Source organism: Passer montanus, unplaced genomic scaffold, assembly GCF_014805655.1.
Source record: "Passer montanus isolate IOZ18808 unplaced genomic scaffold, ASM1480565v1 scaffold5, whole genome shotgun sequence".
In the NCBI taxonomy this organism is placed as follows: domain Eukaryota; kingdom Metazoa; phylum Chordata; class Aves; order Passeriformes; family Passeridae; genus Passer; species Passer montanus.
In genome coordinates, this window is record NW_024369929.1 from 4307065 (window position 1) to 4322841 (window position 15777).

Here is a 15777-nt window from a genome sequence, read left to right on the forward strand (position 1 = left end):
CCACAGTCATTGTCCAGATAAATCAACAGGAGAAAACAATGTAAACAACAGTAGTAGAAGCTGCTGTTGTCTATAACAATCTGTTATTTTGAGGGACATATTTTCGCGATAGGTTTCAATGTTTAGTTGCTCGATTTTACATCAATTCCACATTTTAGGAAAAATGCATTTCCTCAACTCCCACCCATTTCCTGTACCCCTCTACTCCAGTTTCCTGGTCCTTTGCCCTGATGGCTCTTTCTAACTCTAGCTAGATTTTACTTCCTACACTCAGGAGCGGCCTTAGTCCTTCTCACACAACTACAGCATGACAAACAGTTGAGACATATTTTAATTAAAAGACAACAGTGGTAAACAAATTTTCATATGGAACAGATTGTGTAGTAAAACTTACACAGTTTCTATGAATTAGACTATAAACCCCAAAACTACATAATACCAATTTTCCACCGTATTCTTCCACACTACAGAAGGGCTTAAAAAAAAATAAGTTATATAGTCATGCACAGAGGATAACACTTCTGAAAATACTATGAATATCAAAAGGGTCCAAGAAAATTTCTAATGGCTTATATAATAAGTCTTATATAAGACTTATAGTCTCAAAACATGTTTATCTAAAACATGCAACTCCTCTGAACACAGTGTTCCAGAGGGGTATGGGTAGCTTCAAGCAGCTTTGACTAAAAACAATTAATATTCTCTGCAAATAAGTGCCCTTGGCCTGGCAGGAACAGCTTCACGAACCTGTGACACGACAGTGTGTGATGCCACTCCACGTCCTCAGCGTCTGCCCCTCAGCCAGGCAGCCTCCAGCCCCCGGGAGTGGGCTTGTTGCTGTGCCTGGCACGGCTCCAGCTGGCACCTGCGGGCTCAGCTCATCCCACAGGTGCTGGAGGAAGGGAGGCTGCCAAGCCCCGCTGAGCAATCTGTGCCAACTGCGGCCATACGGACGGGCAGAGCGCGACAGGGACAGCACGTCACGTGTGAGGGGCCAGTGCCAGCCCCCAGAGCTGGCACCACCACTGCAGCCTCTGAGCAGCAGAGTGGGGATCAGCAGGAGCTCACTGTGCTCAGCTCCTCTCAAAAGGGCCATCTCAATGAAAACCTAACATTAAGAATTTCTAAGTAGAATTTTTTACTCTACCTCTTGTCTGCACGTCAGTTTGGATACATCTAAGCAAGAAAATGGTTATGTAACATTTACTTACATAATCGTTATGATACCTAAATAGGTAATTCATACAGTTCTAAAAGTTTCCAAAATTTTAGTAGAACTACTTGTGTAGGGAACACAGCTCCTTCCATTTGTTGAGAGGAATATGACACAAAAAACTTTCAAAGACATTTTCAAATACACAACATCACTGTTCTCCTACGTAAGGACAAGATATTCCACATGCATGCACTTTTCAAGACAATATTAATATTATTTTTATTCTAATTGTATAATGTATATCCCTTTGCTTATTTTGTTTCACAATCTTCCCTGGACATTTCAGATTCCTGTGCAACCTGTTAAGGTTCACAGAGTTCTTCAGGTACAAAGCATCACATCCTACCTAAGAAGCACAGAGCAGAATCACATGGCACCCTCACTAAGCTTTTAGCATCTGATGATTGCCACATTCCCCCCGACCCAAATTACATTTAATGAAATGCCAGAAGTTATCAGAAAGTGTTGCCTGTACTACATCTACCAAAGATCACAAAAGGCACTTAGAAAAGCCAACTTTGCATTGCTAAGCTTAACCACATAGTGAGCAACAGGCCTGAGCTAAAACTGAGCAATCTCCACATTTAAATAAGCTGCAAAACAGTGTGCTACACAATTCTGCATCAGAGGACATAACTCATGCTTGTACATACATTTAAAAATGCTTGTTTCAGTCTCTACTTCTGCTTCATTTTCATCACACAAGTCTAAGTGGTTACGACACTGTTTTGCACAACAGCTGTGCTGCACAACAGCTACTTCTCCAAGTTGATATCATAGTGCTTTTGTTTTTCTTCTTAGAACATTTCTCTAACACTCCTGTAGCAGAGCTCCTTGGCTCTCCCTCCTATAGGCTAAACTGCAAGTTACACACAGGCAGACTGCAAAAACACTTCAAAAGAAAAGTAATTTCATCATTTTAATATTTAAAATACAGCTTCTGCAATCTGCCACCTCAAAGTTTTATGTATCCTTTGAAAATAGTGGATAAAAGAAAGGTAGCAGTTTTATCACAAGCTTAGTTCCAAAACCTGGTATTTTCAAAATGGAATTTGAACAGTCACAGTGGGTGCTACTATTTCAGAATTTTCAAAACCCCAACTGCCAAACCAGTACTGCCCTTAAGCTGGCTGAGACCAGATCTATCCACAGGATGACCAGAACTCTCAACCCCGTCAGGAAAGAGCTCTAAAAAAGAAAAATGATGGCTGATACAGGGAATAGAACACAAAGTGTAACTGTTTAACTTGTTATTCCCTGTTGTGATTCTATTTTTCCTCCTCATCTGCTTCTTATGCTCTTTTTTCCCCATTATATGTAGCTCCTTTTCAACTAATATGTACTATGGTATTCTCATTCTACTTTTGCCTATTTTGATCTCAGTCTGCCTTCTTGTTCCCAAATTATAATTACTAGTGTTCATGTTGGTTCAGGAGGAGTGAGAAGGTGGATGTCCATCCTCAGCCTCCACATGCAGCAAGCTGCTGTCAGTGATACACAGATGAGCTGCCACCCCAACCACTGTGAACGTGGTTCTTGACTATGAACTGGGGAAAAGAAAGGCCAATTTGTAGAGGCAGTAATTAGGAAAGTCAATTACAAGCAACTACAATATATAACCAAATAACAAGAAAACCCTCAAGCCTATAAATAATAACTTGTGATGACAGTTTCACCAGTTTAGCTGCTTGTCTGCAACTCATGTAAATTCTGCTGAGGTTTTACATAGACATAACTATAGAAAACTTCCTGTAATCTGAGCAATAAGAAACAGTAGGGCATTCCCAAGGGGTATTTTTGTTTTTGCCTATTTACAAAACTGGGTATTACCTTAATTCTCACTAATATAATATATTGATCCCAGCAGAATGTCAGTTAAAATTCTGGTTGGAGAGCAGCAGCAGAGGGAAAAGGAAAAACGTTAAGGAACAAAACCTCCAAAAACTTGAATTCAAACAACAGGACCAGTGCAGTCCCAACTACATCTTCCATTAAATCAAAGATTAAAGAGTGTAAATATAACTGTAACTAACAGTTTATTTTAAAATGCCCCCACCCCACAAATGGTAAGGAATGGCAAGTTTTTCAAGTCACCCCTAGATGCTAAAGAGGGAGCACAGAAAGCAAGTGTTCAATACTGAAGCCTGTGACAACATTCACACCTTCCTGACGATAGCAGAACCTACATAAGGCAATACCTAAAAGTCACACACAACTTCCCTCTGCTGCTTGTACTGATGCTAAAATACCAACATCACTGTACCCAGAGCTTTCCTCCTGATATCTGAGCTACTCTGCTCAGAAAAACGTGTAGAAATTTCAACTCAACCAAGAGTATTAATCTTCTGCATCTAAACAAATTTCTTCTCATACCATATTTCATTTTTCCTACGTCACGTGGCAGACTGCAAACAACCTCTTACTCTTCCAATACCAAATTTCTTCCCCTTGCTACTACAACATAAAAGCTATTCCTGTGAAGCTTTCCTATTTCAGGACTCTATTCTATCAGCTCTTCAGTCTTCCGGGGCCGAGTTGCCAGCATTTCCTGAGACGTGCCCCTCATCCTTGTTTTGCAATGCACACAACCTTACAGCTTTCCTCCAACAGACACTCCTTTCACAGAGACGTGTTAATAACTACATTTTAAGTAATTTACATTACTTAAAAGTTTGGGGGAAAAATTATTTTAAGACTATGGGAAGCCCACATCCACAATGGCTACAGAGCACAAGAACTTCCAGGTCTCAGAGCTGTACTTGATCACTACCTGATTTATTCATTAATTTAAATACAATCTGTACTGCTTAACTGTATGAATGTGTCCCTATTAGGCAGTTACTCGTACAAATACATATTTTGTACAATTCTGCATTTTGTACAATTCTGCATACACTTTATTATATGAAACTAACCTATTTTCCAAAAATATCACTTATGTGCTCTGTGCTATAAATAGTCATCTTTACTTATTAGAAACCTGTACACATCAGTAAGCTTTTATATATTATATATTGTTCAGGTTAGAAAACATCATCTAGATATTTTATTTCTGTTTTAAGACAACAATGAAGTAAGTCTACATATGACAGCAGCATCTAAGTAGTATAGATACTGGCAACATACTGCACGGCAGTATTTGTTTTCCAAGTTCTTCTGTATATGAGACATGTGCTTAACAGTAGAAGTAAGCCTGAAATATTTCTTGAAAGAATCACGGACTGGTTTGGGTTGAAAGAGACCTGAAAGATCATCAAGTTCCAGACCCTCTGCCATGGGTAGGGACACTTTTCACGTAGCGTCCACGTATCCGAGAGACCCAACAAACCTGGCCTTGGACACTGGTAGGGATGGGGCAGGCTCAGGCTCACTGAGCAACCCGTGCCAGCGCCTCATCAGCCTCACGGGGAAGAATTTTTTCCTCGTATCTAAACTTGCCCTCTGCTAGTTTAAAGCCATTCCCTTGTCCTATCACCACATGCCCGTGTCAGAAGTTCCTCTCCAGCGTTCCCGACAACGTCCTTGTCCCAAACGGCCCGAACTTCCCGCGGTGCCCTCCCGCCGCGGGGGCTCGGGAGCCCCGAGCGCCGCCGGCGCCACACGAGCGGCCCCGCCCGCCCGTGATGGCCAGCAGCGGGCAGGGGCCGTTCTCGTTCTGCGTGATGACGGGCGTGTTCTCCTCCTTCCAGCGGACCCACTTGATGTGATAGACCGACTGGCCCGGGAAGCGTTCCTTGGAAGCGGAGAGGAGCTGGGAGCCCGCCGCCGGCCTGTCCCCTTCGGGCTCCGGGGCCGGGCCCCCCGAGGAGGCCCCCGCCACCACCGCCTCGTCGGCGTCGCTGTTGAGCTCGGAGCTGCTCGGGCAGCAGGAGTGCAGGTTGGAGAAGGACTCCAGCGAGTCCAGGCTGCGGGACTCCTCCCCCGGCGGGCTGGGAGCGCCGCTGCTCCCGGAGCCGGCTCCCGCGGGAGCGCTCTCCGAGGCGGGCGCCGCTCCGGGACTCTCCGGCACCGCCAGCCCCGCGCCTTCCGCGGCCGCAGCACCCTCCGCGGCCCGGGATATCTTTAATCACATCTCCAAGTGTATTCACTACAAGTAGGGAGCGGCCGCGGGTCACGGCGGGCCCGGGCGGGGGGGCCGGGCCGGGCCGGGAGCAGGTGAGTCCGGCTCTCCCAGGGCGGCTCGGCGCTTTTCCCCGCGGTTTCTTAGACAGGCGTACTGTAAAAAACACGGCTGTGGCGAGTATAACAGGCAACTTGAACAATTTGGTTGTATAGGCTAATTGAAAGAGAGGAAGTTTAGGTTAGGTATTAGGAAAATGTTCTTTACTGTGCGGCTGGTGAGGCACTGGCACAGGTTGCGTAGAGGCTGCAGATGCCCCGTCCCTGGAAGCGTTCATTCCAGGCTGGATAAGGTCTTGAGCAGCCTGGTCTAGTGGGAGGCGTCCCTGTCCATGGCAGGGGGCTGGAACTAAATGCTCCGTAAGATCCTTCCAACACCTTAACATTCTGCGATTCTGTAAGAATGAATGTGGGCGTATTACTCAGGCTTTACCCCAATGAACCTCTCCTCTCCCTACAGAAATCTTCAGCTTTTAATCACAAATTTTAAGTAGTCTTGGGATCATAAGGATTTATCTTTTCATTTTATTCTCAGCAGCTCTCTAATTTGAAGTCTGTAAACACTTGCATCAGCTTCTTCTGCCTTACCTGAGGTACATTGGCTGTAATTTTACATTCTGTGTGCATTTCCATAACACCTTCTCTCACCTGTATCAGTGACAGATGGAAGTTGTTTTTTATTCTGACATGACAATAGGAATGGAAAAGCACAAATATAAAGGGCTGACAGTAATCTGAGAAACTTGGCACAAACTCTAACATAAATAATAAATCTTTGAGATGGCACAGTTGATAGAAGAATCAGCATGAGGACAAACAAGAGAGGAAACATTTTGTTCTGATGTCTCACATTTGTATTTCTGTGGGAGGATTTTCCTGTACCCTTGAATTGTGAAGAGAGAATCTCAGAATGACAAGTCCCTGTTCAGTGGGGACACGACAACAACTTCACAACATGCAGAGCATCGGGAGAAGTCGGTGACCTAAAATAAAACTCTGAAAGTAAGTAAATTACTTTGTGCAAGGAAAAAATGCGTGTCTGGTAAGGGGATGAAGGAAACCAGAGCAAAACCCCAGAAGTAAATCAGTTCTCTGCAAGGGGCGGCCGTGTGTGCGGTGCGGGACAGGGCACAGCTGTCCATGCGGTGTCTGTACGGTCTGTCCGTGCGGTCTGTCCGTGCGGTGAGCGCTCCGCAGCGCCGGCCCCGGGCGCGCCGGAAGCGGCGGGAGAAGCCCCGCCCCTCGTTCGGCCCCGCCCCGGGCGTGGCCATGGGGACCCGCCCCTTCCGCCGGCGTCTGTCGCGCGCGCGGGCGGAGGGAGCGGCGGCGCGCGGAGCGGAGGGCGGGGGGGCAGCGCTGCCGGCAGAGCCGTCGATCCCGGCCCATCCGCGGCCGTTCCGCGGGCGGGAGCAGTCCTCCGGAGCGGCGGGGGACAAAGCGGAGGGAGGCGCCCAGCTCGCCCCTCCCCATCCCGCCCGGCGCCGGTCTGGGGCGGATGTGCCGTGGGTAGGCGGCGGCGGCGGCGGGGCCTGCGCCCGGGTGAGATGGATCTGGCGGGGACGATAATCCTGCTGTGCTCCTGCGCGGCGGGCGCTGGAGGTGAGGAGCCGCCCGGCCTCGCGGGGCCCTGGTGTGGGGCCGTCTCCCTTCCGCTCTCCCTCTTTCTTCCCTCTCTCTCTCTCCCCCCCTCGGGGCCGGGGGCGGCGGGCCCCGCTCTCCGGGGCGCCCCGGCGCCAGGGCCGCGGCTGGGCCGCCGGCCGAGCTCCCCGTTGCGCCCGCCGCCCCAGCCCGCCCGGGCCTCTCCCCGCCGCCCGGGGCCGGCCTGGCGCCCCGGGACTTTCCCCGCCGAGGAGCGGGTCAGTCGTCCCCCGCTCCGCCTCGCCCTCGGGTCCTTCTCTCCGCGCTCGGCTGTGTTTGTTTTCCCCTCCCGGCTCCGCTTCCGTCCCTCAGGACTCCCCGGTGGCCGCTTCCCGGCTCATCCTGCTGTGCTCCTGCGCGGCGGGCGCTGGAGGTGAGGAGCCGCCCGGCCTCGCGGGGCCCTGGTGTGGGGCCGTCTCCCTTCCGCTCTCCCTCTTTCTTCCCTCTCTCTCTCCCCCCCTCGGGGCCGGGGGCGGCGGGCCCCGCTCTCCGGGGCGCCCCGGCGCCAGGGCCGCGGCTGGGCCGCCGGCCGAGCTCCCCGTTGCGCCCGCCGCCCCAGCCCGCCCGGGCCTCTCCCCGCCGCCCGGGGCCGGCCTGGCGCCCCGGGACTTTCCCCGCCGAGGAGCGGGTCAGTCGTCCCCCGCTCCGCCTCGCCCGCGGGTCCTTCTCTCCGCGCTCGGCTGTGTTTGTTTTCCCCTCCCGGCTCCGCTTCCGTCCCTCAGGACTCCCCGCTCGGTCCCGGTGGCCGCTTCCCGGCTCCCTGCCCTGCTCCCCGAAACCAGGAAGGACGGGCAGGCGGAAAGTTCAGCTTAAGGAAATAAAAGAGGAGCCCGGGTTCTTCCCCAAGTGTGACCGTGCCTGCCAGGAGGGTCTCGGCTCTCCCAGGCCGGCACAAACTCGCCTGTGTTTATGGGGACGTGTAACTGTATCGGCTCCGTTAGGAATTGTTTCTCGGCGTTAGGAACTGGGCAGGTTCTGCGCTGCGCCTGGTAACGCTTAATTGATCAAATCATGGCAGGCAAAATAGTTTCGACTTTGTACAGCGAAAGAGTTTCGGGAAGGGTGGACTTGGGAGGGTGTTTCTAGAGAGCTGTGGGTGGAACAGCTGATAAAGACTTGTTTCCTCTGTTTCATTTGGCAGCTCTCTGATTTATCTGGGCTCTGCCTTTGTGTGCATCAATATGTAGGTTTATTAACAAAGAAGCGAGCGCTAAATGCTGGTCTGCCACACATTGTCAAAAAGTAACATCAAACTATGGGAAACTTCGGTAGGTTGTACTTGTGGCTGAGCCGTGAGAAAAAAAAGCAGGGTGGTTTGCATGGTCAGATGCCATCCTGTTATTTATATGGTTAGGAGTGGGATGCACCAAAGAATTTAGGTTTTTCTTCGTAAATTCTTGTAAGGAACCGAGATATTTCAGACTTAATTGTTGGCATGCTTTCAAGGCGTCTTTGTTTTCTGAACTAAATGGTGCTGGCACAGAACTAACTCAAAATAATTAATTAACCAGTTGTGAGGGTTATTTTCACTGTTTAATTCCAGGCAAGCAGTTGTGCCCTAAAAATCGTAGTAAAAATGTGAGGTCTAGTCCTCTAGATGTATAAAAGAAAGTTCATGCATTGTATTTCAGAAATTCCTGTTAATTTTTTTTTTTTGAGAGAAAAATGGGCACCTTCAACATTTCTAGGCACCAGGAAGCACACCTCACTATCAGCTGGCAGAAGTGCATGTCTTTGGTGTGTAGCAGTGCAGGTAAATCTTTAAAGAAAGATTAATAATGCTGGATAGAAATATAGTGATAATGCCAATACACATCTCTAAAATATCCAGTAGGACATTTTTGGTAAAAGTCTGAATGTAATTATGAAAGATTTGCCATAGTTCTGTGTTAAATGAAAAATAGACTTTTAACTTTAAAGAAGGTCTGTTTTACCTGTGTTCACATTTTTAGAGTTTTTATATACTGCCAATATTTTTATTTATTGAAAAATAGAGTTCTTCATTTGTGTATTTTTCCTTCTAGGCCGGCATTAATATCTGTGTGGAAAGGGCAGGTTCATGATTCTTAAAGAAGTTACTGTGAGAGCAGTGCAAACTGGAAAGGACTGAAAAGAACCCAACAATTTACATTTCATTTATGTGCAGTGCATCTGGTCTCATTAATCTTACACAGATCTTGAAGCTCAGTTACATTTGTATGTAAAGTTCTCTGGTTTTAAGCCACACAGGTATTAAATAGTAATAATTTTGGAAATTTCATTGATCAGCACTGTAAGGATAATTAGGGTTTTGTATGTTTGGTCTAAGATTGGAGTATTTTTATGGGATACATGAGTTTGAACTCTTTCAGAATTAAACAAGGCCTTGTGTCTGTGTACTGTGCAGGCACTCCACATATTCTGTTGTAATACTCTTTAGATATAAAGGTATAGATTAACAGAACCAACTGTAATGTTAGCTCACAGCTAAGTATGAATCATAAAATCAACTTCTGAAAAGTGGTGCAGCATAATTTGTATGGTTTATTTGAGCAGGTTTAGTAAAATCTTTTAGTTTTCTTAAAAAATTATTTTCAGTTGTTGTTTATATTGTTCTTAAAATTATGTGAAGGAAATGCAATCAAAAGCAATCAGTAGTGCTGCTGCACTGTGAAATGTTCTTCAGAGTCTATCTTGGGCTGCTTCACAGCTTTTGGTAGGTTATGCCAGTGTGGTTAAAGCAGACATGTTATCAGAAGTGTGGCCCAATAGGCCCAGAAACATTCTTCATCATGTTCTGGTATTAGATCACTTGTAGTGTTTTCTTCTGCTTCCTTTGCTTGCACTGCATAAATGTCACCTTCATAAAACCAGTGGTCCAGCAGGTCAGTTTGAATACTGTTCAAATAGTATAAGAAGGAAAAGTCACACAATTTATTTTGTTTTCTTTCTGTTAGTAATTAGGGAAAGCTAAAATTTCATTTCTGGTATATGGTGTCTACTTGAGATAGGGTATATGTACCTTGACTTTTTAAGAATTCTTTTTTTGGAAGTGAATCTCAGCATTTTCCCAACACTCCTGGCTTAAGGCATCTCTTCACTCACTGGTGCTGTTATGAATTTTGATGTGTGTGAAGTGGTGCTTAAGTTGGGTAATATTATTGGCAGCTTTTTGCAGCATGCTTTGTTGCATGTGATGAAGATGCATGCAGGTATATTAATCAGTACTTAATTATCCATACATAATGATGTTCGTAGAGGAGTGGAAATAACTAATTTAACCTCTCCTTCTACCTAAGGGTCATTAAAAAAAAAAAAAGAGCAATAGCAAACACAAAGGAGAACTGTTGAGGTTTCTGACAGGCTTGGATTTAACAAGAGTGACCATGCCTTGGCTAGGCTGATGAAATGCTGAAAATCATTGCAAATCTGTGATAAATAGTTTCTTGTCACTGGTGCAACATGTGCTTTTTATGTTGCTAGGACTTCCAAGTTGTATCTTAGTGTCTTGTGCTGCTGGATATTGAACTGCTCCCAGTGAGCATAGGAGAAATTCTGCTTTTTTTCTGGACACATGGGGGAGTTGTGGGAAGGCATTTATGAGCTATCAGCATCTGAGTGATTTAGTTGTTTTCTTATTATAAATTGGGAAGAACAGTAGCCTTCATAAATATGGCAGCATTCAGCCTCCAGCATTTATTTGGAGTTTAAAATAAAAACATTATGGCTGAGACAGTGCCTAGTCAAGACAGCTGTCAGATGGTTGTTTCAGAAATGCCTATGGTAATTAAAAATAAATAAAATCAGGTGTTTAGGTTATTGCTTTGAAATACTGTTGCCCAAAAGCCTCAGACTGCAGTTTGTTTATACTTCTAAAAGATCCAAAGTTTTGGTTTTGCAGTATGGCAGAGCTGCTGTGCTGAGTTCCTGCTGTCTGGTGGTCCTGCCCTGGCCATGCACTCCCACCTCTCCTCCTGGCATGAGAAGTCAATCCAAAGAAAAAAAAAATTAATCAGTTCCTGCCAGATGTGTAACTAGAGTTGCTTTATTGAGCACACCCAGGCCTGATGGGGAAGAAGAACTGGGACTTTCACAGGGTGGAGGGGAAGAGGGTCAATAAAAGCAGCCATCTGCTTGCCCTGGTGTTGCCATACTGTCTGACCGTGCCCTAGATGGAGGCCTCAGTGAAGGGAAATGATCCTGACTTGACTTCTTGATTACATGTTTTTCTTTCACCAAAAACTCACTTGACCAGAAGAGAGAGAATATTTTTTTTTTCAGCAGAATCTAGTGCCAGTGCAAGGGAAGAATGGAAACAGAGTAGATGTAAAAGGGCAGCAGGGCCTGCCCTTCTGCTGGCAGTTTTGAAACAACAGCCTGAATAAATTCTTCGGAGGAGTCCAAGTCAGGAGGTATATGCTAGAATTTCTGCCTTGATAAATCTGAATACAGTGTACATTCTTTAATGTCCCACCTAAATGGAGCTTTTTTGTAAGATAGATAAACTCTGTGTTGAAAATAACTCGAAGCAAAAGTTGCTTTGATTATCTTAATTCAAATTATAGTAATAATTCTCTACAAGATGTTTATCGCATGCTGGCATTTTAAAATCTGCAAATTACTGATGATGCTTGCAGTAATAAGACTTGTCTGGTGAGTTAGCTTGGCTTCTGAACAATTTCTGATACTCTGTCAAGTTGTATTCTGTGCTTTTTTCCACCTCACTAACAAACTTGAGTTGTGCTTGAGCTATTTGCATTTGTCATGCAAGTCTTAATCTGAGTGGTTTAATGCAAACTTCATCTTTTAGAAGAGTGCATGCTTGATTTATCCTCTTATAGGAAGTTAAATGTTATTCTGTTTTATAATGATGTGTATAAAATTAATAGATATTTATATTTGCATGGGTAAACTTTCAGTACTGTTTATTACTAGTTGTGCATGGAGCTAGCTTCCATAAAAATGTCCTCCAGAATCCTCACAGACACCGAGATAAGTCTGATCAGCCTGTAATTCTCCAGGCCCTCCTCCTTGAAGATGGGGATGACATTTGTCAGGAGCTCCCCTCTAGAACAGTAATTTTTTAGAAAGGTGATGGAAGCCTTGAAGTGGTGTCAGCCAGCCCCCTCAGCACTCCTGGATGCATCCCACCCCATCCTGTGGACTTGTGTATGTCCAGGTGGCTGAAGTGTTCCCTTGCTGCTGTCATCTGCTGCAGGTGCTGCTTCTCTCCTGCAGACTGGGAGGGTTTGTCTGGGGGAGAAGCTCTTCCTGGATTTCTCTGGGGAGATAACTGACCAGGGAATCATTTAGCACATCCCACCAGACAACTGTTACATGTGTTTGCTCACCTTGTGCCAGGCAGCTTACAGCTAAAATCACACGGATGATCCAATTTAGCCTTTGCACAAGGCTGGTTAGAAGGTGAGAGTACATGCCTCCGACTCCATACCTGTCCAGTGGGATTTGTTTGTTCACAACAACAACAACTGTAGATACTTCACAGCTCTCTAGGGATCCTGAAGAGTTGTATATCCTCACACACAAAACATCTTTCACAGGGACTGGCACACTGAGCCATTTGCCTAAATGCTCTGCTGGATTCTGTTTTAAGTCCTTCCTGGTGTTTGGTTCTAAGCTCGTGAGAATAAAGCTTCATTCCTGCAGGGAATTTGTCGCAGGAAATGCCACATCTAGTTTAGCAAGTCTTCGGAAGACTATACTGTCAAGTTCAAAAGCCATCCCCTTGTCAGTCTTTGATGTCTGTATCCTAAAGGGTTTCTGTCTCCTAGCTTAGTGTTTAGGTGAAGTGTAATGTTGTTTTATTCCACCAGATTGCCTGGAAGGCATCACACTGTTTTGTTTTGTTGATGGCAACATGACACATGGAATTTGTGAAGTTGTTCCCATAAACTACATTTAGGTGTTCATGGTTCAGTGTTTCTTACTGAGGGCTTCCTGACTGTGTCCTTAATTGAAAAGATCTTTGTCATGCAATCTTTGTTAAAAAAACCCAAACCCCTAGTTTTTAATTTACAGAAAATAACAGCAGTAGTTTGTAACAGAGGTTTGGATCTGGTATGTGCTATCATAATGATTTCTTGTGGTGTGCCACTTCCAGATTCTGTGAAAGATTTCTTCCTTTTTGATGCACTCTTTTAATTACAGAACTGCTGGAGCCAGCAGTTCTACCTGCCTCATGTACCTCGGTTTAATGAACTTTTGCCTCAGAATCCTCCACAGATTCTTGTGTTACCAAAGCTGAGCTACTTATTAAACTACCTTTGTAAAGAAGTTAATCCCTTTGATAGATAGCTAGTTTGATTACAAGGAGAGTGTGATTACAAGGAGAGTGTGATCAGTTGCAGACTTTGAATGCTGTAGCAATGTTGATGTTAGAGGTTTCTGGAAGTGAAACTGTTAATTTTGAAGCATTAAATCCCTTTTTGGAGCAGCCATAATGCTCTAGGTGGTGTGCAGCTGCTCTGCTTAAGCAAGAAGAGAGCAGCAGGAGTGTTTGTGTTAAGTGTTTGCTATGAGAGTACTTAAAACATAAGGAGTTCTTGAAGTTTTGGAGAAAGGGAAAAGAAAGTGTTGTTACCCTGTGTGATCATATCAAGTGTATTAATTTTTTGTTGCTGTTGTTAAGAAGAAATATCTTTGCTTAAAACCCTCTGCTTTTCCATAGCAGGGAGAACAGTTATAAAACTTCCAATGTCAGTAGTCTTTTGCTGTCTTGTCACAGTAGTTAGCACTTAAAAACTATTCTTTGTGACTCAGTTAAATGCTGTCTCTCATCTTTTCACGTGGTCATGAGACCTGGATCGAGTGCCAAGTGTCATTGGGTCTTCAGTAAGTTGTCACACTTCAAAATTTTTTTTCTGGGTGCCTGAAGCTGTTCAAAGTGTATCTTGTAGTACTGAGAAGAAAAATGGTCTGTAACAATTTAAGGAGTGCATTATTACAAGCTTCCTACCACAGAAAATTTAAAGATGATTCTGAAGCACAGAAGTTTACACATTCTGCAGTGTACTTACTCTCCAGTTTTGATCAAGTTCTTAAAGTGAGTTTTTAGTATAATGTTCTAGATTCAGGTTCACTTAACAATTAAAACTTTTAAGTTTTAGCCTATATCAATTAATTTTGAAGATTGTCTTCTTAAATGTTGACACTTCTGGGTCATACACCTGGAACTGGAAAGCATGTATCTGTAGTCAGGCACATGTATATTGTGCATGGTCTCAAGCCAGTTTGGTTTGGTTTATAGAAGTTCTTGGGTTATAGGAGGTGTTATGGTTCATTTTGGAGAGATTATGTTGGAAGTGATGAGAGAAACAACAGACACAGACAACATTCTGCATCCTCAAAATTCCTGCTAGTTACTGAAACTTTGTAATTCTCCTCCTGTGTCTTACTGGGATTAGATTTAATGTAGACTGTCTTGAACCACACATTTTAAGCATTTTAAGATGCCTAAGACGCTTTCCTTTCTGCAAAGCTGAGAGAGAATGGACATGTATTTTGAGTGAGAGGAAATTAGAATGAAGTTTTGTTATTGGACTATATTTGCAGTTAACAATGAATTGTCAACATTTGCAGAAGCCTACAGTACTATGAGAAAATCTGAATGTGATTTCTCTGCAGGATAGCATTAATTGAATTTTAAACAGATACAGCAATATCATCTTGTGCACATGGCTGCTGAATGCAAGCAATGCATTTGAAAGTATTAATTTACTTGGTCATCTTTTTAGGTATCTGAAGAAAAATAGCATAGTGCCTCAGAACTAACATTTATGTTGGTTTTAAGTTAAATTGATTATGAGATAGTATTGTTTCTTCTTGCATAGAGAGTTCTTGCATTCAGAGTTCTTCTGGTTTTCTACACAAGTTGTTTTTTGGGGTTCTTTTAGTAATTACTGTCTCTCTTCCATCAGGATAGCAGGGTAAAAATCTTTGCCATTTCTGCCATGATCTCATATTAACATAAGTCATAAATATTAGTCTAGAAGGAATTGTACAAAATAGACTGAACTGAATATACATCTCTGGAGATACATTTTAATAAAACTTTTCCATGTGGTAGAGCATTCCATGTGATACAAAATGTGTTGCTAGGTGTCATAATTTGCTCTTAATTTCCCTGGATATTTCACATGTAGAATACAAACATTTTGAGCAGATAGTGTGGTGTCATGACTGCAGAGTGAAGTTGGAAGCACAATTTCAGGGAACCTGAAGAGAGTTACTCAGCTGTTGTACTTCTTATTTTGAATCAGGAGTGCTTTTGTAAAACATCTCTCAAGCATTCCTGTTGACAGTGATGTAGTTTGCATTGTGGGGTAGTTTTGGAGTAAATGAACTATACTTGTTTTGATTGAAATTCAAGTGGAAGATGCTTTCCAAGGCCCATCTGATGCACTTGTAGCTGCAGATTTTGTGTCCTGTCTGTGGGACTAGAGTAGAATGACTCTGATCTGTACAAAGGAGAAAAAGAAGTTAAAATTAATATAATGTGGAATTTGGGTCCTTGTTACCAACTGCTTTGCACCACAGGTCTGCCATGCCTGGTAGTATGGTTATAACCTTGCTTGTCTCTGTTTTTCAGGTCAGTATGGCAATCCTCTAAATAAGTACATCAGACACTATGAAGGACTGTCCTACGACGTGGATTTGTTACACCAAAAACACCAGCGTGCCAAAAGAGCAGTGTCACACGAAGAGCAGTTCTTGCGCCTGGATTTCCACGCTCATGGAAGGTCAGTGATGTTTTAAAAAGGTGTTTGCTTTAAATATTTTATTCATGTGTTTTAATTGTAGTGAAA

General features: G+C 44.3%; 2 protein-coding genes across 2 annotated transcripts in view; one reads left to right on the plus strand and one right to left on the minus strand.

Annotated features, from left to right (window-relative positions):
- MINDY2 (MINDY lysine 48 deubiquitinase 2) overlaps positions 1-6805 on the minus strand; it is a 28183-nt gene extending 21378 nt beyond the window's left edge. The window contains 2 exon segments of the mRNA XM_039722988.1: positions 4835-5276; positions 6491-6805. Of these exon segments, the coding sequence (XP_039578922.1) occupies positions 4835-5276; positions 6491-6805 (757 nt within the window).
- ADAM10 (ADAM metallopeptidase domain 10) overlaps positions 6627-15777 on the plus strand; it is a 41342-nt gene continuing 32191 nt past the window's right edge. The window contains exons 1-2 of the mRNA XM_039723642.1: positions 6627-6934; positions 15561-15711. Of these exons, the coding sequence (XP_039579576.1) occupies positions 6880-6934; positions 15561-15711 (206 nt within the window). The 5' untranslated portion in view covers positions 6627-6879. The remainder of the gene's footprint in view (positions 6935-15560; positions 15712-15777) is intronic.